The 21,451-nt window shown below is 42.2% G+C and overlaps 1 protein-coding gene and 1 long non-coding RNA gene across 2 annotated transcripts in view; one reads left to right on the top strand and one right to left on the bottom strand.

The window, feature by feature from the left end:
* The window catches only part of CHMP6 (charged multivesicular body protein 6), a 13,239-nt gene extending 13,001 nt beyond the window's left edge, over positions 1-238 (bottom strand). The window contains exon 1 of the mRNA XM_083354444.1: positions 143-238. Coding sequence (XP_083210570.1) covers positions 143-205 — 63 coding nt within the window. The 5' untranslated portion in view covers positions 206-238. The remainder of the gene's footprint in view (positions 1-142) is intronic.
* LOC310635469 overlaps positions 1-21,451 on the top strand; it is a 21,755-nt gene extending 304 nt beyond the window's left edge. Inside the window, exons 2-4 of the long non-coding RNA XR_014491420.1 lie at positions 4,775-4,839; positions 4,953-5,064; positions 21,274-21,451. This is a non-coding gene — a long non-coding RNA (uncharacterized lncRNA). The remainder of the gene's footprint in view (positions 1-4,774; positions 4,840-4,952; positions 5,065-21,273) is intronic.

Raw genomic sequence — 21,451 nt, 5'->3', positions numbered from 1 at the left:
TCGCTTCCTTTTCCGCCTTGCTAGTTATGCCCAGGAGGAAAGGCAGCCCTGCTGGGTCTGATGCGAGGGACGCCCCCTGAACCTCCGGCGGACAGCCGCAGCCTGCCATTCCCACAACCCCCTCCCCTGTCCCCGCTCTCACCAGCACGGCCTTATCTTGCTCGGTAACGCGGGTCTGCCGCTTGCGACCGAACAGATTCCCCATCGCCCCGGCCCCGCCCGCGCGGCCTGGCCTACATCGGCCCCACCCGTTCCTTACTTCAGTACGGAGGCCACCGAGGCTCTATTCTGGTAGAACGAGACCCGCTAGACTCGGAGCGAAATTGACGGCGGACTCACGTCGCAGACTTAAGAAAGGCAGAGCAAGACTCCCCACATTTTTTTTTTTGGGATAGCGCACTTCCGGGACAAGTTATGATTTTACTGGCACGCTGAGGGAAGATGCAACTTTCGATTCTCTTAAGAATCTTTCTCCCACCTTTTGGGGAGGAAGTGGCGTATCCCGTGCACTTTTACCGTATATAAGGGAGTAGCTTCTCCTTCAGTTCGGTGTTTTGGGTGGGTGGTGGTGGTGGCTGCTGCTTTCTTTGCCGGAGAAGGCAAGGTGATTAGCAATTGATAATATTCTTCAAATGACGCATGCATTCAATTCCTGACTCTAATTTAGGACGTCCTTTATTCTTTGCATTCCTGGGGTTTTTATTTTTGTAAGACTTTCCCTGTGAAAGAGTCGGAGGTTTCTACAGTTTTGGTGGTCCATTTTGTTCGTCTCAGTTGATTGTGGATTCAGGCTTAGCAGCATAGCTATGGTTGAATGTTACCCAGAAATAATAATTAAAAAAAAAACTTGTAGGAAAGAGGCAGGCTAGGGTGGCTTTTCCTAGTTTCTTGTAAGTTTTAGACATGAAAAACAAAATTCTTCCGTGTTGTTTGGAACGTGGCTCAAGATCCAAAACAAAACAAACTCACTTGAAATTCCAGTGACAAAAAAAGCGTTTGCAAAGGCTTGGTGGACTGAAACACACACAGGAATTCAGCCACACCTTACATAGCTGTTTGACACATTTTTATATCCTATCCCCGACGCAGATTCCCACTCCCCTATCGCACTCAACGCCCCTTCCCTAATCATCCGATCCAGGGGTCTTCAAACTTGGCCCTTTTATGACTTGTGGACTTCAACTCCCAGAATGCCTCAGCCAGGCGGCCCTGGCTGAGGCATTCTGGGAGTTGAAGTCCACAAGTCATAAAAGGGCCAAGTTTGAAGACCCCTGCGATAAACTTTCCGGAGCCCCTATAACTACTGTCCTTCCCATGTTCCAAGGAAGCCCTTTTGTCCATATCCTATCTTTCACCATCTAATTTTCTGTTACCACAGTCCGTCTCCTATAGTTGTTTCGATATTTCCTCTTACAATTTGTAACTTCTGCTTTTCACATTTCTACCTGTCAATATTTAGATAAAATATTATTTCTGATGTTCAGTTGGCTTTTGCTTCAACCTTTAGACTCATTAGAAATTTCTGAATAATACTTTTATTCCTTTCAATGTGAATCAAGATGCATGTCAGCTGCATAAAGCCTAGTTGGTGGGAAGGGAGACAGGAAAATAGCACTCTTGATTTGATAATATTTGGATGGATCTTTGTCCGACGTGCAGTCCACCCCAACCTTAATGTGGTTCTAACATTCAGTATTAATGTAAGGCCAGTGGAATCTGCAGGGAAGTCAAAATCTGCCAAATGGCAGATGCCCTGAACCATTTGAAAAGGCATCTATGTGGCACTCCTGTACAAAAGCACCAGAGCTTTGGATTATGACCCTGCTCCAACATCTTGCAGATTTTATTCCGTCCCTCCAATGGGTGCTCCTTTTTGATGCAATTTTAAGTTGGATCACATAACAGGAAGCCTCACTTTAATTATCATTTCTGAGAAAACATGATCCAGGAAACCTGCAAGGTAAAAGGTAGGACTTTATAAATCTCCTCTCTCAGAAGTTGTTTTGGGGCTTCATGCCCTGATTCTGCTTCCTGGTTCAGAGAAGCAGCTTGGAAGCTCCTACCACTACCCTGTATCTTAAGGTGCTTCACCTGTCGTCCACAGTTTAAATCTGGAGTGCAAAGGAAATAATGCTCTCACAAAAAATCAAAATGCAAAAATTGGAATAATTTCTATAGTGCCCTCTCCTAGGCACGCAGCATAAAAGTGGTGGCTAGAAGAATCAGCTCTCCTCCCACCTTGAAAGACAAATCAATATCACAGGAGATAAACAAAATCAAAGTTACGGTAATTCAAATAGAAAAAAACAATAAAATGCAGAAAAGTCTTTTTAATCTTTAAAATCACATTCGGTATGGAGCTCCCCAGATTACAAAAATACAGTAACTTTCACATTAGTTAAAGAATATTTGGGAAAAATATATAATTTTCTCCTACAGATGAAGAGCACTTTACCTAAAATATCAGATTGGAAAATTTTTAATACAGTTGCCCCCCCCCTCCGTCTTCATGAATACAACCTGAAGTATGAATGGGAGCTCAAAAATACCTAATTCCATAATTTGTATAGTGAGACAAAGAACATGAAACTTAGCACAATACCAAAAAGTAGCTTACCACAACTTAGTGGGTACACATTTTGCTTATTTCTTCAATTTTAAAGTAAATTGTGTTTGAAGTCTGGATTTCTCCAGCTTCTTGGAGATAGCAAATGTTCACAGAAGCTGCTGAGATGAAAACCTTATTCCTCATGCAGCTTTTTTCTGCAGAATCCTCTCTGTTTTTTTTTTAAAAAGATCAAACATTCTCCATTGGAGGAATATGCTGGGGTTTCTTAATTTGTGTATGTGGTGAGCTGCATTATAAGTGTAATCTGGAATCTGACATACAAAGCACATTTACTACACAAGCTATGATCAGGTTACATGCACAGAATTGTTCGACTTCTAGAAATCACTTTTTCCAAGGTAAAACCCCTTCCATACCAACAATTTCAATGGATTATGTTTTCACTGAAATAAGCATTGAAACCCACGCAGAGACAGGCATAACATTTTATTTGCCTGTAAGTTCAGAGTTGCCCAGTCAGGTTTATATAATAATCTTGCCTGAGGGAAGAAAAGATTTGAAATACAGAAACATATAATTGAAATCTTGCCCTTTGGTCTTCCTATGAGCCTGCTAACTACAGACCAAGGAGAGGATTTGTCCCAAAATTGATAAGAAAGAGGACCAATATGAATATAATGAAGCCTTGAGGAGGCTTTCAGTTAACAGCTGGTACCTCCCACGCTGTCTAAATACTGTTCCCATTTTATCATATTCCAGCTCTTCAGATTGAATTGTGAAGAATGTATTTAAAAAATACACCCTCCTCTATGCATCTAGAAGGGTACAGAAAGGGAAATGGATCTCTGGGACACCTAGGGTTACTTTTTTCTTTTCCCATTGTTAGACACAAAAATAGTCACAAATTGAAATCCACTCTGAGTTAAAAATAGAAAAGAAGTTTGTTAGACTTCACAACAAAGTCTAAAAAAATAACGGTTTGCAAAGCGTGGTGGATTCAGGAAGGCAAACAATGCAATGTAGCCAAGCACTGAACCACACCCCAAATTCCAAAATCACATATTATTATACATCCTATTGCGACGCCCCATTCCCTCCCCCATGGCCCCATTGGCTTAGGCTTTGGAGGTTACAATCTATCAGAAGTGCCTAAACAGAATACATTATCTCTGCCCCTGTTTGCTTACATTATACTAATAAGATCCCTCCCCTACTATCAATTATAGAGGAGAGATGTCTCCCATCTTCTACTACACCTGCCTGGGGTACCAGGCACCAGAAGGTACTTAAAAACAATTCCTAGATGGTGACTCACACTGGGTCCCATGGTAACTCCTGTTCTCCCCCTCCTCCACTTGAGGCTTGTATTTTTCCCCATATACTCAAAGCATCTACTCGGGCAATTGATTATAAAATGATTATTATAAAATATAAAATATGATTACATGATAATACTAAAAGCATATATATATATAGGTGGTACCTTGCTCAGTAGTAGTAACTGCGAGAGGGATCTAGGAGTCTTAGTAGACAATCACTTCAATATGAGCCAGCAGTGTGCTGCAGCTGCCAAAAAAGCCAACACAGTGCTAGGCTGCATTAACAGAGGGATAGAATCAAGATCAAGTGAAGTACTAATACCACTTTACAATGTTTTGGTAAGGCCACACCTGGAATACTGCATCCAGTTTTGGTCACCACGATGTAAAAAAGATGTCGAGACTCTAGAAAGGGTACAGAGAAGAGCAACCAAGATGATTAGGGGGCTGGAGACTAAAACATATAGGGAACGGTTGCTGGAATTGGGTATGTGTAGTTTAATGAAGAGAAGGGTGAGGGGTGACATGATAGCAGTGTTCCAATATCTCAGGGGCTACCACAAAGAAGAGGGAGTCAAGCTATTCTCCAAAGCACCTGAAAGCAGGACAAGAAGCAATGGATGGAAACTAGTCAAGGAGAGAAGCAACCTAAAACTAAGGAGAAACTTCCTGACAGTTAGAACAATTAACCAGTGGAACAACCAGAGGTGGTGAATGCTCCAACACTGGAGGTTTTTAAGAAGAGACTGGACAGCCATTTGCCTGAAATGGTATAGGGTTTCCTGCCTGAGCAGGGGGTTGGACTAGATGACCTCCAAGGTCCCTTCCAACTTTATATATTATTATTATTATTATATTTGTTTTTAAATTTCTTCACTACTTCCAGTTATTTTCCACACCATCCAAAAGAACCTACAGCCTGCAATGGAAGTGACCTCCAGAGAGAAACAGGTTTTTAAGATTCTATTATTTTATCCAGCACCAACAAAGTAGGAGAGTCTGTTTCTTTGAAGGGATGACATTCATCTTGAAAGCTACCTAAGTTTCTCTTTATTCCATCTTAGAGCTGTGGTCGCGCAGTGCTTAGAATGCAGTACTGCAGGCTAACTCACTGCTCACTGCCAGGAGATCGATCCTGACGGGCTCAAGGTCGACTCAGCCTTCCATCCTTCCGAGGTTGGTAAAATGAGGGCCCAGATTGTTGGGGGCAATATACTGACTCTGTAAACTGCTTAGAGAGGGCTGTAAAGGCTATATAAGTTTAAGTGCTATTGCTATCTTATACAAGAAAATCAAGGCAAGGCTGTTTTGAGTTTTTTCCTCACTCTTGCTTCAGTCTCCGGATTGTGTAATCTTTGGACTCCTGAATTATTCCTTCATATCTACTGCAGTAGCATTTCTTTCCAGGACTCTGTGCTGGTTGCCAATCAGCCTCAGGTGAAAAAGTTCTGGTGCTAATTCTAAAGCCCTACATGACTTTGTGCCAAGTTATGTGCTTTCTCCCTTTGGAATTGGACTGCCCAGTTTGATCTAACTGGGAGAAGCTGTTAGTGGCTATCCACCCTAGGGAGGTGAAAGGGCCCAGGACTTGGAGGTGCTGTCCCAAAGGTGCTTTTTCCACGAGGCAACTGGACTTTGTTGTTTTTCTTTGAAGATGACTGAGAATCTCCTTAGACATTTGGAGGTGCTGTGTTTTTTAAATAGCAGTTTGGTCTTTTGGAACAGCCTCCTAATGGACATTGGATTGGCTCCCAGTGCCTGCTTTTTAGAAGCACCTCAAAATAGATCTTTTCTGGAAGGCGTTTGGGCCATAATACTATCTTGCATGGATTTGATTGTGTTACATATTTTGCGTTGATTTTTTTAAAAAAAATTTAAATAAAATTTTAAATTGCGAATATTTTAACGTTGCATTGTTATTGGTGCATTTTATATGAGTCCTTTTGGATTCCAGGAGTCTTTAATGTGAATAATATCCCCTCAAGAGGCAGACTTGGGAACAGTTTTGGGATTGTAAACAGAAGCAGGTAGAAAGTCAAGGTAGCCGTGTGGATCTAGGAGAAGGGACAAATTCAAAATTACCTGCTAAATAATACCTTTGTTAGAATTGTTTATTTTTGCACTTTAGACAGTACTGGAAAGTTTATCTGATTCATAACATTCCATGTATTAAAAAACAATCAAATATTTTACACATGTTTTTTTTCCCCCATAAGCGTTAGAATTACCATTTTTTTGTACATAATAAAATGCAGCATCAAGCGGGATCCGGTTTCTTCTGCTCTGCAGAGGTTGTAGACGCTTTCTCTCGCTAGATGGCATTACAGGCTTATCATCAAAAACTTCCATGCAGCATTTCAGGACTGAAGTTTGCTGCAATGCTATTCGTGGCAAGAATGGATCTCTGGACCAGGTCCTATTGCCAACAAAACAGTTGTAAGTTTGTATAAAGGAACATTCTCAAAAAGTAGTGATAAGATGCTCTTCAGTTGGCAAAGAGATCTGTGAATATTTGCTATATGAGAGATTTGTAACAGAAGTTCATTAGTATTGATTTTTTTCACTACTATTCTTATGAATTTGAAATGACAACTGAATTAAGAAATCAGCATTAGAATCTAGAGTCTTTGGAAGTCTAAACCAGTTCAGTGATTTGATGTAGTAGGCACAGGTGATAGGGCACATAGTTAGGTTGGGATGCAGCATTCATCCTTCCTCGACGTGTTTCTAGCTCTTATGGTTGGTGCAGAGAGGTTTGGGTATAATTAGGCACAGCTGCTGAAATCTCCAGAGAGAGCTGATTTTCAGCAATCAAGTAGGGATTGTGCCCTTCCCATAATGTTTTATGCATAACCTATTGATATGCAAACCTGATATATGTACTGCACAGAATTTATATTACCCTGGTGTCTACATTTGATTGTGTGTGTAGGCACAATCTCCAGAAAGTGTGTGTGTGTGTATAGATAGATAGATAGATAGATAGATAGATAGATAGATAGATAGATAGATAGATAGATAGGAAATGCTACCAAAGATATAAGTGCTGCATAACTTTAGAAAGGTAGTTCATTCATCACATTAAGTGTATTTGTTGAATAAACACAATAGAGGACTTCATACATTGTGCTAAGGCAAAACTGAAATATGACCCTAAGTGTATGGAAATGAAGGTTTCAGCTGTCTTCGCATTTATGTCCAGAATAGGCAGTTTGTTTTGTTCTGTTCTAGAGTGTTAAAAACACCGCATGCCAATGTCAGAGGAGACTGAAAAATCCGGTAGGGGTCTGTAAGGGGCTTCCTGTGTTTTCTTCTTTATGATTTGGACTTTGGAAAAGTCCTCACAGGGTTTTTTGTGCTAATCTGGCATTGATCCCTGCCATGTTATTCCCAGAAGGTTATCCTCTTTGGGCACGTAAGCTGATTTTCTTCCGGCTTAGCGGCACTGTAGCTGAAATCACAAAGCTTCCATTTTGTGATTTGTGATGCTGCAGCTCTGTAGGGCTTGGGAGAAAGCTTTTTTTTTCTCCCTTCCATGGGAACGGTTGCCTCATCCTTCCTCTCAATGCCTAATTTCTCAGCTTTTGAATAAATTCCACAGCAACGTTAAAATCAACCTGACCTTAATTGTACTGAAGAAGTAAAAAAAAACAAAACCCAACGATCCCTGATTCTTTTTAAACTGTCCAGCTTGATTTTCTACACTGATATGAGCAATTTGGGGTAGGGCTGAAGGGAGACAGTCATGTCCTACTCCCTGACAAACACACAAGCCTTCTTTCCACAATAGGGGAGTGTTTTCCCCCACCCAAACGCTGTGTTATATTGTGGCCTGTTTTCTTCCATTCCAAATGAGTGAGAAGTTTAAGTTTAAGTTTATTAAATTTATATACCGCCCTTTTCCCGTAGGACTCAGGGCGGTTTAACAAGGCAATTAAAAACGTCAATACAATACAAAAGTTAAAAACAATTAAAAATAATTAAATTTGATCCCTGAAAAATATAAAACCCCCAATTAAAAACTCTCAGCCTGGTCCGGAAAGCTCAAAGAGCCAGGTCTTCAGGTCCCGGCGGAATGAACGAAGGTCGGGGGCAGTCCTAAGCTCCACGGGCAGCTGGTTCCAGAGGGCAGGCGCACCCACTGAGAAGGCCCTCCCCCTGGGTGTTATCCGCCAGCAGTCTTTTACCGGCGGCACCTTGAGAAGGCCCTCCCTGTGGGAGCGCACAGGACAAAGGGAACTTGATGCCGGCAGCAGGTGTTCCCTCAAATATCCCGGACCCAAGCCATTTAGGGCTTTATAGGTCATCACCAGCAGCTTTAGCTCTGAATGGCACTCCTAGGGCTGAAGTGAAAGATGTACAGATTTGAGGCTGCAAGATATAGTTGTGTCACTGGGATATTAGCCTGAGAGTGAAGCTGATGCTGTTGTGCAACTGCAACTTAGAATATTTCCCAAGTTTCACATCTCTTCTCAGGGGCAGGAGATTTGTTCCAAAGTTTTTCCTGCATTTTTTTTTTCTTCTCTTAGCTGGTACTGTTCTCCTTTCAAGCAGTAGTGACACCTAGTGCCACTGATAGGAAGCTGTTTGATTCATTTTTGGTTGAAATTAAATCATGGTATAAAAGGAAGGTTTGGAAAGAGCAACCTTCCATACCTTTATCAATAATTCTAGGTTGTAACGAAAACTGTCTTTCAATAGACATTTTTTTCCATAGCACACAATACGCCTTCAAGGACATACCATTTATATTGCAAATGTGGTTGTAGGATGGAGGCTAACGCTGCACTGGGCTCTAAATTACTGGCATGTAAGAAGCTAATGGAAAAGGAGTTTGAAAGGATATACATGTGGATTTAAAGATAAGATATCCAATGGCCATTCTGTGCATAAGAGCATCCTTGGGGAACTCATGCATATCATGATAGAAACTAAAACATATTTTGAAGCTGTACTACACAACCTGTGACCTGTTAGGTCATCCTATCAGGTATATTCATGAACACAGAGGGCCTGCATAGGTTGTGTGGGTGTGGTGAACTTACCTGAGCAACTTGCAACCTTCCCTGCAAGGTTTCCCATTGACATTCTCCTGCAAGCTTCCCAGCCTTGTAGACTGACTTGTGGGAAGGTGTCAGGAAACACCCAATGAGGGTTACAAGATCATGGCAGTGCAGTAGCAGCAACAACACTGAACAACTTTGCAAAATTTCATTCCCATGGGAGTCAAGGGTGCTGGCATTTTCTAGGTTAGCCCATTTGAAGTACCTTGGTTGGAAGGTTTTGCCTTATCATGCACTGGCTTCACCCAGTTAAAGGTTGCAGACATGAAAGTTTTAGTAATATATCAATTAGATTTTCTTTAGATGGTCTCACCTGTCTAACATTTAGCATAGTATCTAAGTGGAGTAGGTCTGTAGGAAAAGACAATATAAGGGCTGTACTTGTATGTGTAGGAGAGAGAAAGTGAACAATGCAGTTTTTGTCTTTATTATCCAAAATTAAAAGTAGAACTTTGATACTTCATCACAGTTTACCTTCATGCCATTGCTAGGCCTACTGCTTAGCATTAGTTGTCAAAAGTTGTGGATTACTCCCTGCCTATCTGCCGATATAAATCTCATATTAAAATTGTCATTGATTGTGCTGGTCTTATGCTTGAGCAAATCACAATAACAGCTTTTCAGTGTCTATGTGTTCAACTAATAAACCTCAGCAGCAACTCATGTATGGACATATGCTGGCCATAAGGGATCTCTGTATGTGTGCACAAAGAAAGGACATGCTGGGTTTAAAACATTCATCACTATCTGATTCTGTTACTACTAGATTTTTCCTGCTTCTAAATGCCTTCAAAACCTTTCCTTCCTTCCTTCCTTCCTTCCTTCCTTCCTTCCTTCCTTCCTTCCTTCCTTCCTTCCTTCCTTCCTCCCTTCCTCCCTGTAAAATTACACTCTTGCATCAACTTACTGGAGAGAAATCCCACTGTGCTTTATTTATTTATTCAACACTATTTTCAATACATTTATTATAGTTGCCCAAACTCCATTGTGTGAGGGCTGGGCTTTGTTTGACATGCAGAGAGGGCTGCATGCCAAAGGAGGTGGACTCATAGGGTTGAAAGGGAGTTGGAAGTCTTATAACCCAAACCCTTGCCCAAGGCAGGAGTCCTTATACCATCCCAGACAAATAGTTGTCCAATCTTTTCTTGAAAACCTCCAGCAATGGAGCACCCTCCACTCCAGGAGGCAAGCTGTTGTAGTGATTAGTTGTTCTGTCAGGAAATTCCTCCTTAGTCCCAAGTTTGATCTCCCTCTGACAAGCTTCCACCTATTGCTTCTTGTCCTGCCCTCAGGTGGCTTGGAAAATAAATTGACTTCCTCTTCCCTGTGACAGTCCTTCAAGTATTAGAACAGGGGTCCCCAACCTCCCAGTTTATGGACCGGTACCTGGCTGCAGCATGCCAGAAACTGGGCCGCCCAAACAAGCGAAGCCCCATCTGCGGGATGCAGGCAACACACAAAACCAAGCCCCCCTGGTCCGCAGAAAAACCTCTCTCCACGGAACCAGTCCTTGATGCCCATAAGGTTGGGGGCTGCAGTATTAGAAGATGGATATCATGTCTCTCCTAAGCCTTCTCTTTGTTAGGCTAAACATACCTAGTACCCCATCGTATGATTTAGCTTCCAGATCATCTTTATTGCTCTTCTCTGCACTGTTTCTAAGTCCTCAGCATCTTTTTTGTATCAAGGTGAACAGAACTGGGCACGATATTCCAAGTGTGCCCTCACTAGTCCAATATAAAGCGGTACTATTAATTCCCATGATCTTATCCCTCTGTTGATGCGGCCTGGGAACTGCATTGGCTTTTTTGGCAGCTACAGCAGACTGCTGAATCATACTTAAGTGGTGGTCCACCAGGACTGTGCGATTGTGATGAGGTTCCCTGGGATGAAATGATGCATGAATCTTTTGCAAATTCTAAAGCTTGTCCTTTTTGCCCTTCATAACTTCTCAAAAAGGGGGGGGGGGAAGCAATTCCCAACATTTTGTCCATTATAAGAACCTAGCCCTGGGTCTCTGAAATACATTCTGGTGGGCTTCATTTTTCACAACCTTTATTTTAAGCCTTGTACTCTCCCTCCTCTCCCTATTATTTTTACCTCTCTTGTGTTTAGTATTATCCTTATCCTTATAACCATTTTAAACAAATGTTCTGCCTTATGTCTACGTATATAACAACTGTGCTCATCCTGTGAGAGCCAGTGCATGAGATATTTTAGTTCAACATTTTGGTAGCCACAAACAAATATCTGGTTTTTCCTTAAAGACTAAAAGGTGAAAAAGTATAGTAGTCTTTGCCCATTAATACGTTCATCCAAGTGAAGCAGTTGGCAAAATTACTGAGGACAGAAGACATGCTTCTTCCAGCTTTTTTAAAAAAAGACAGAATTGGTCCTTTTTGCTATCTTAATTTCCCTCTAAAAATCCACGAATAGATCCAAAATCAGATCTGGGCAAGGATACGGTTCCTTAACTCTATGGAGACTCTAGTGTTGAGATTCTGGAAAGAGTGCAGAGAAGAGCAACAAAGATGATTAGGGGACTGGAGGTTAAAACATATGAAGAACGGTTGCAGGAATTGGATATATCTACTCTAGTGACATGTGAAAAGAAGGAACAGGGGTGACCTGATATGAGTACTCCAAAATCTTTAAGAATCTTGGTGGAGCAGTGGGCTAATGCCTCCTTAAGTAACACCAGCTGCCTGCAATTAGTGCAGGTTCGAGTCCCACCAGGCTCAAGGTTGACTCAGCCTTCCATCCTTCCGAGGTAGGTAAAATGAGGACCCAGATTGTTGGGGGCAATAAGCTGACTTTGTAAAAATGCTGCTGGGGGGGGGGGCGAAAGCCCTAATAAGTAGGCATATACATAGAATGAAGGCTGTTGCTAAGCACATTGATTTGTGCTTTAGATTGTAAGCCACCCTGAGTCTTCGGAGAAGGGTGGGATATAAATGGGATTAAAAAAAAAATCTAAGGGGCTGCCACAAAGAATAGGGGGGTTAACCTATTCTCTAAAACACCTGAAGGTAGGACAAAAAGCAATGGATGGAAACTAATTAAGGACAGAACCAACCTAGAGCTAAGGAGCAATTTCCTGACAGTTAGAACAATTACTCAGTGGAACGATTTGTCTCCAGAAGTTGTGGGTGCGTCAACACTGGAAAATTTTAAGAAGAGATTGGACAACCATTTTGTCTGAAACGGTATAGGGTTTCCTGCCTGAGCAGGAGACTGGACAAGAAGACCTCCAAGGTCCCTTCCAACTCTGTTATTCTGTTATTCTCCTTTTATTTTGAGAAAAGCTATCCAAGAACCTCTTGACACACAGGAGCAGGTAGCAGATGGAGCTCAAGTCTAAGACACTTATTTATTTATAGTTATATTTATATACCGCCCTATTCCCTGAGGACTCAGGGCAGTTTACAGGGAATTAAAAATCCAAAATACAAAAATTAAGAACCAAATTAAAAAATATTAAATTGACCCTGTACTCAATTAAAAAAAAACCCAAATTAAAAATTTCTCCTCAGTCTGGGCCCGAGAGCTCGAAGAGCCAGGTCTTCAGGCCCCGGCGGAATGATCGGAGGTCGGGGGCAGTCCTCAGCTCCACCGGCAGCTGGTTCCAGAGGGCAGGCGCTCCCACCGAGAAGGCCCTATCCCTGGGTGTCACCCGCCGGCAATCTCTTACCGGCGGGACCCTGAGCAGACCCTCCCTGTGGGAGCGCACTGGGCGAAGGGCGTTTGATGCCGGCAGCAGGTGTTCCCTCAGATATCCCGGACCCAGGCCATGTAGGGCTTTATAGGTGATAACCAGCACCTTGAATTTCACCCGGAGGGCAACCGGAAGCCAATGCAGCTCACGGAGTAGAGGTGTTACATGGGAGTATCGGGAAACCCCCATTACAACTCGCGTGGCCGCATTCTGCACCAGTTGAAGCCTCCGAGTGGTCTTCAAGGGCAGCCCCATGTAGAGAGCATTACAGTAGTCCAAACGGGAGGTCACAAGCGCGTGAGTAACTGTGCGTAGGGCGTCTCGGTCCAGATAGGGACGCAACTGGCGCACCAGGAGAACCTGAGCAAAAGCCCCCCTGGTCACGGCTCCTATATGGTCTTCAAAGTTGAGCCGTGAATCCAGGAGGACGCCCAAGTTGCGAGCCCTATCGACGGGGGGGTAACACCTCACCCCCCATCATTAAGGATGGAATAACTTGGTTAACCCGAGATGCCGATATGCACAGCCACTCAGTCTTGGCGGGATTGAGACGAAGCCTGTTTCTCCCCATCCAGACCTGAACCGCCTCCAGGCACCGGGACATCACGGAGAGGGCATCACTGGGTTGGTTCAGGGTGGAAAGAAAAAGTTGGGTATCATGAGCGTACTGATGATACCCCACCCCAAAACCACGAATGATCTCGCCCAGCGGCTTCATATAGATGTTGAACAGGAGAGGCGAGAGAACCGACCCCTGAGGAACTCCACAAATGAGAGACCTCGGGGCGGATCTCTGCCCTCCTGTCAACACCGACTGCGAGCGGCCCTGGAGGTAGGAGGAGAACCACCGTAGAACGGTGCCTCCCACTCCCAACCCCCTGAGACGCCGCAGTAGGATACCATGGTCGATGGTATCGAACGCCGCTGAGAGATCTAATAGGACCAGGACAGAGGAGCAACCCCTGTCCCTAGCCCTCCAGAGATCATTCACCAGCGCGACCAATGCCGTCTCCGTGCTGTGTCCGGGCCTGAAGCCCGATTGGTACGGGTCCAGATAATCAGTTTCCTCCAGGAACAGAGGGAGCTGATGCGCCACCACGCTCTCAACAACCTTCGCCAGAAAGCGAAGGTTGGAGACTGGACGGTAGTTGTTTAAAACAGCCGGGTCCAAAGCAGGCTTCTTGAGAAGGGGTCTCACCACTGCCTCCTTCAAGGCGGCAGGAAAGACACCCTCCTTCAAGGAAGCAGTTATTACTGCATGGAACCAGCCTCGTGTTCCTTCCCGAGCCGCATAAGCTAGCCAGGAGGGGCACGGATCCAACAAACAGGTGGTGGTGCTCAGTCTCCCCATGATCCTGTCCACATCATCAGGGGAAACAGGGTCGAACTCATTCCAGATAACGTGCTCAAGACCGCCTGATTCCTCCACATTAGACTCTGCCCAGTCAGAGTCCAAGCCGGTCTGGATCCGAGCGATTTTGCCCGCCAGATGATGACTAAACTCCTCGGCTCGTCCCTGCAAGGGATCCTCTCTCACCTCTCACTTGCCACGCTTCTTCCATTAGAATAGGGGTGTCCAAAGTTGGCAACTTTAAGACTTACGGACTTCAACTCCCAGTGCTGTCTGGCAAATTCTGGGAGTTGGAGTCCACAAGTCTTAAAGTTGGTAAGACTGGACATCTTTGCACTAGAACATAATATAACGTCTCAAAATGCTATTTTGCTGAGCACATAGTAAGCAACAATATTTGTAATTTGGAATAGAAACTGGTATTAAAAAAACCAAGAGGAGGTGGTAGAGAATTGCTTGCACTGAAGGGAGGAACAAAGCTGAAAAATAATTGTCGACTAAGGCAGAAGCAACCATGTTACATCCTAGGGAAGAAGCCCTTCAAATGCATTGAGACTAAGTTTGTTTGTTTATGTTTATGTTTATTGGACTTATATACCGCCCTTCTCCCATAGGACTCAGGGCGGTTCACAAGGAATTTAAAATAACAATACACATTACAAAAGTTAAGAACAATTAAAATGATTAAATTTGGTCCTTGAATAAAATAAAACCCCTATTAAACTCCAATTAAAACCCAATAAATAAAATTACAAATTAAAATTGTCAGTCTCTGCAGATAGTACAGAGAATGTATCTCAAATTAGCTTCAATTGGAAGCTGGTTGCAATTGACTTGGGTAATGTGCAGGAAAGGAACTTGTGATCCTTTGGCCATAAGCTTGACCAATATTGCAGGCAGAACTGTGCAGCAATGAAAGTTGATATAAACTGGGCAATCTCTGTAGCAATGATATATCACGGTTGCTTCTCCTAAATATTTTCCCAGAGCTGATTTTCCCACTTTTACATTCATTTAACACTTTAGATCCTCCTTTTGGTTACCTAGAACTATAGACTGTTGCTGGGGAAGAGAAACAAAACACTAATAAAATATTTCCATCTCTAAAGCTCAATAAAAAAGGTACTTTTAGGTGCAGAATTAGAGAAATCAGTTCAGCCAAGGCTACTAACTCTCTATTATGTTCGCATTTCCTTTGGGGTAACCTTGCTTCCCTCTTGCCTTTCTACCTTCCACTAAGAGAGCTGTTGTCAGTGACCTTCAGAACGTGGGTACTTTTCCCCCCATTGGAATCGTGAAAAAGGTCCACCATGATTTAATTAAAATATTTCTTGGGTATCAAAAGGTAGGCAGTGGCCATGCCAGGCTGGCTTTTGAGAAAGGGCTTTCAAGATGACAGAGCAGGCCCCCTCCCACAGCCATATGTAGTATGCCTTCCCCAATGGCTGGATGCAGAAGAGAGCTTTCCCCGCAGAATCAAATACGGTGATATCTTGGTACACAACTGCTTTGAAATCCATCGAATTTGGTACTCAGTGCCTTTTAACGTGAAAAAATTGTCCCAATATTCATCATTTATTTGATAGTCAATGCACAAGTTAGATCTTGTTGGTATTGGCTGCCTTGAGATTCACTACATTACTCTTTATGGGAAAAAACTATTTGGTACTCATCATTATTGGTATCATCACACCTCCAAGAACCAAGTAATGATGAGTACCGAGGTACCCCTGTATTCAGTCAAGGTATGTCATGGGTAAAGCATTCCAAAAGATAGTTGTATTAAATATCATTGCTAAAATCCTGACAGTAATTTCCATCCATTGTTTCTATCCATCCGTCTAATCAAAATTTTCCCAACCATTGTTTCTTGTCCTGCCTTTCAAAGCACCTAATCACAGAGAGAAGCAACCTGGATCTAAGGAGAAATTTCCTGAAAATTAGATCAATTAATCCGTGGAATGACTTGCCTTCAGAAGTTGGGGTTGTTCCAACACTGGAGGTTTTTAAGAAGAGACCGGACAGCCATTTGTCTGAAATGGTAGAGGATCTCCTGCTTCACCAGGGGGTTGGACTAGAAGACCTCCAAGGTCCCTTCCAACTCTGTTATTCCCTTAAATCTGTTCTGTAAATACAGGAAGGGAAGACAGGGAGGAGGAGGAGGATTTGAAAGGGCCTTTTATTTTCAAAGGGCATGTGGCAATATCAAAAGGAAATAATATGATATTTCTGGCTAGAGAATTGTGAATTTTGACATTGTATGAAAATTCATTATTTATCAAGAGCAATGCTTGATCTCAGATATTAGTCTCTGGTCTATCAAAAAAGATGGATATATTATTTCATCCTAATTTGTAGTATTATATTTCAGCAATATCACTAGAACAGTGAAAAGATCCAAATTTTGTGGTATCTACTAATTTTTCTGGAGAAAAATGTATCATGTCAATAAGTCTTTAGTGTTCCTCCTGGTTTTAAATCTCAACTAACTGACATAATTAAGTTAATTAACTAAAGTTGGAAACACGCAAAGGCCCCTTAGTGCAAGAAATTGATATGGGAAATCTCAACTTTGGACAATGTGTGAGAAGAGCAAAATTTTCATTGGACAGAGAACAACCTGCAGAATAGATTTGTACAAACTGCCAGTCTGTTTTATTGAAAGACACACAACGCTATTCCTGAGGCTGAGTGCCTAGAAAATGTCTTTTCTTTTTTACTCAGATGGCTGCTAAATATTGGGACTAAAGACAATCAGCATAATCTGGGAGAAGGAGGGAGTTAATAATACAGTACAGTATTTCAGTTTCCTGACTTAAAAAATTGTAAGAAGGCTGTGGATGGCCTGTGAGACCCATGACACCAAATATGGTGCATTTCTCAGGATGAAAAGCAGTTTTCAGGAGGCAAGAAATATTTGGCTCTGGAGATGTTTCCAGATTAGAGGTGCCATTAACATTCACAGGTAATAGAGAACGCAAGCCAAGTATCCACAAACTTCAATCTTCACACTGTACTCTATTGAAGAGTCTCATGCTTACTCTTGATATTTAAACTCCTGATATTCTATTTGTGGTTCTATTTTCCAAACTTTTAACCAGTAGTACACATTTATTCCTATCCCTTTATTCAAGTAGAGGGATAATAGACGTGTTTTTTTTAAGGTACTTTAGGCAAGCTCCTTCCTTGCAGCCGTGCAATAACCACCTGCTTCAGTTATGGGGAAATGGGGCACTTGGTCTCCAACCTATTATTTCAACAGGAAGGCCATTATTTGGCCAGTGAAAAAAGGGTGAAAGAACTACCCTTGTTGATTTCATGAAAAGGTTTCTAATTAATCTTCAGACTTTGGGCAATTATTGTATTATATTAAGTACTCTATTCTACTTATTATTACTTCGGTTTCCCTCCAAGGAGCTGAAGCTGTATATACTCCTCCCAGTTCTGGCATTTATTCTTAGAAAAATGTTGTAACTAGCCCCAGATCATCCCAGTGAGGTTCAGGGTTTTTTTTGGGGTGGTGGTGGTGGTGTTTGAACTAACCAGTCAACATTCAGAGGCATGGCTATGCTTATATAAATGATAGTTTAAAATTCCCCCATGTCTTGGTTTAGTCCAGGGGTCAGCAACCTGAAACAGTGAAAGAGCCACTCGGAACCGGTTCCCTCACAAAATGAAAAACTGGGAGCCGCAAAAAATATGTGCGCATGCGCATACATGCAATCATACGCAGAACAGGGTTTGACTGAAGAGTGGAGCCAATGCAAGATATGCACCTACCCTGCATATTTGAATTGATTGGTTGAACTTTTTTAGTCCCACTTTTTTTAGTCCCACTTTTTTTTTGGACTGCACATGGCAGAGGACTGGGAGCCGCAGGAAACGGCTGAAAGAGCCGCATGCGGCTCCGGAGCCGCGGGTTGCAGACCTGTGGTTTAGTCCATCCTGTCAGAAAATCTTGCTTTGAGCCTCAGTTTGATGGGATATTGAAGTAAGCAAATAGGAAATCAATATTCCATGCAGCTCCCTTGCTGAGAGTTATAGCTGCGATGGGATTGAAATACAATTATTGCACTGATATAACACATGATGTCTAAATCAATCAGTCATGTGCTGGTCCAGTTCATGCAACATACGGAGACAGTGCCTGAGTCTCGCAGATGGTACGACTAACGGTGCACTGGTTTTACTGATGGTTTCCTTATGCACAAGATCATCCTTTCCTAGAACACGATCTGCATTTCTGTAAGCTAAGTGGGATTTGTGAAACGTATGGATGTCATTTTTGGATGAAAGCAGGAAGTTAACAAAATATTCTACTGATTCTCTGCAAAGTGGTTCTTTCTGCTCATAAGTTCTTTTAAAACCATTCCTTGGTTTTCAGTTCTGCAAATAACTGCAGGGTATTCTTTTCTTTAAAGGAATCGATACATTCTGTTTCAAAGCAGTGATTAAAATACTGGTGACAATAATTCAGTTTAAAATCTTGCGTAAGGGTCCATTGGACAATGAAAACAGATTGCACCTATGAATTCTAGCTTTCAGGCAGCGTTGCTGGAGGAGCTATAATATATTTACATTTTATATTTATATTTATATTTATATTTATATTTATATTTATTAAACTTATATACCGCCCTTCTCCCGTAGGACCCAGGGCGGTTCACAAGGCAATTAAAACAACATTACAATACAAAAATTAATAGCAATTAAAATAGATTAAATTTTCCTTGATTAAAATCTAAAACCCGTATATCTCTGATTAAAAACCCAATTACAATAATATGAAAGATGCTCATTATTGTGCATATATTCTAACGGTGAAAGAGGGTAAGACTCTTTGGGGAAACCATTTCCACACATATACATTTAATTCTAGGTTTAGCCTCCTTCAACAGTGTAAACGGGACTGCATCCTGGCAGTTGAGCCCTTTTTTAAAGCCAAAGTTGATGGATTCTAACAGTCGGTTGTGAAAGCCCTCTGTGTTCCGCCTCCTGCCCCAATAATTTTTAAAAATTGGAATTCTAATTCTGTCTCCTCAATTTACTTTTTAGCTGAACCAGATGGTCGCCTTAACAACTAGAAAGAGAATTGTTGGTTGAATGCATAATAAAGTACTTCATCTGAAATACAGATTTTGTTTTTAGAGAAAAATTGGAAGCATATTTTTCACTAATGCATTTTAGTCTCGGTCCCAAATCCATAAACCGAACGCTTTTCCCCACAGGAGCACTTCAGTAAGGGGTGACTTGCTTCCAGTCCCTTCGGTGAGGATGCCAAAATTGGCGAGAAAGCAAAAGCAGAGCTTATTGGAAACAGACTTTACTTTCAGAAGATGTGAGCTGGACTTCTTTAGTTTTCTATTTTGGAAAGTGTTGGGTAACTATTTACCTCATAAATAGTTGGCTTTCTTCTGGAAGCACCTAAATCCCCTATTTCATTTCTAATAATGTTTTGTCAAGAAGAAAATCACTGTTTGGTTCATTAAACATTTGAGTAGATGTTTGGTGCAGAGGCTAGAGAATTACGGATAGCGGCTGTGCATGGTCATTGAGAACAAAAGTTCAGCATGGGGGGATGGAGGGACACTTGCTAAAAACAGTCCAGAGATAACTTTAAGGGTCCATAATATGTCAGGTTCCAATTCAGTTTGTTTTGCTAAGGGATAGAGCGTTTTTGTTTTTGCATAGACCCTGGACCATGGGTCAGCAACCTGAAACAGTGAAAGAGCCACTTGGAACCGGCTCCCTCACAAAAGGAAAAACTGGGAGCCGCAAAAAATGTGTGCGCATGTGCATACATGCACGCATGCGCAGAACAGAGTTTGACTGAAGAGTGGAGCCAAGGCGAGATATGCACCTACCCTGCATATTTGAATTGATTGGTTGAACTTTTTTAGTCTCACTTTTTTTTTGGAGTACACATAGCAGAGGACTGGGAGCCGCAGGAGATGGCTGAAAGAGCCGCATGCGGCTCCGGAGCCGCGGGTTGCAGACCTGTGCCCTGGACACAATAGTTGCTTTAAAGCAGGGGTATCCAATCTTGGCAACTTTAAGACTTGTGGACTTCAACTCTCAGAATTCTGGGAGTTGAAGTCCACAAGTCTTTAAAGTTGCCAAGATGGACACCCCTGCTTTAAAGAATATTAGAGAGGGGCAGTGCTTGCACGAGAGCTGGCACCCTTTTTTTTTCCTGCATCCCTTTCAGAGTGCCTCGCCATAATACAGAGGCTTCCCTTCTAGAGTCAGCCTTGCTCTTGTTCTTCTAAAATGCATACCTTCCTGCTTGCAAAGAACAGAAAATCCAATTGTTATTGAAGTCAGCCAAGGAGCAAGAACAAATTGCTGAAGAAATATGCTATCAGTAGAACAAAACACGCAGAGAATTATTAATAAACTCCACTTTCAGTCTACAGTAAATAATACATATGGTAGAAAAATGTGACAGGTCCAAAACCCCACTAGAGATTTTTCAAGCCAGGTTATATTTAGTTACAGCCCTTTGTTACCTGACAGTCTGTTATTTGATCAAACTTAAAAAAATAAAAGCTAGTGGAGAGAGAATGTTACTTGGATGATACCTTTTCAGACCTCTTTGGATTTCAGCACATCTGCCCCAGAACAGGCCCAAAGTGCCATCAGTTAAGAGGTGGCATCTCTATTCACATGAGCTGAGTAGGATAGAATGTGTGCTACATTTGACCATGATTATTAAAAGCACAAAGGCAGTTTGGTGCAGTGGTTAAAGCCCCAGGCTAGAAACTGGGAGACTGTGACTTCTAGTCCCATCAGATGAACAAAGCCAGCTGGGTGACCTTGGGACAGTCACTCTCTCTCAAACCTAAGAAGAAGGTAAGGGCAAACCAATTCCAAAATCTTCCCAAGAACACTGCAGGGACTAATCCAGGCAATTGCCAGAACTCAGCTGATTGGAAAGCACAAAATAAATAAATCAAAAACATAGCCTGAGGAAACAGATATTGTAGTGTATGTGCAGGAGCTGTAAACCAGGGCACTCCAGTATATATCTTAGCCGCCGTCATGGCTAAGAGTTAACAATGAGACCAAATATTGTAACTGGGTCTCTGAATGCTATTAAATTATAGGTCTTGGCCAAAGGAGGTCCCTTGGGGCTCACCCACCAGGCTTCCAGCAGTATAGCATTTTTCAGGATTACATTGTGGAGGCCGTTGCTGAAATGGCTAAAGAAAGATGATTGGGCTTTTCAAGTTTTTCACCCATTGTACCACTTTTAGGATATGACAACATCCGAGTACCACCAGTCACCAGCAAGGTGTCAAAAACTTGATGACCAAAAAAGAAAAAAAAAAGGAAAAAAGTGATGAAGTACAGGTACTCCTCGACTTACAACAGTTTGCTTTGTGACTGTTCAAAGTTACAATGGCACTGAAAAAAGTGCCCTCCAAGCCACAG

The sequence above is a fragment of the Vipera ursinii genome, assembly GCF_947247035.1.
Source record: "Vipera ursinii genome assembly, chromosome: 2".
Classification (NCBI taxonomy): Eukaryota; Metazoa; Chordata; class Lepidosauria; order Squamata; family Viperidae; genus Vipera; species Vipera ursinii.
Note: the sequence above shows the minus strand (reverse complement) of the source record. Positions and strands in the feature narration are given on the sequence as shown.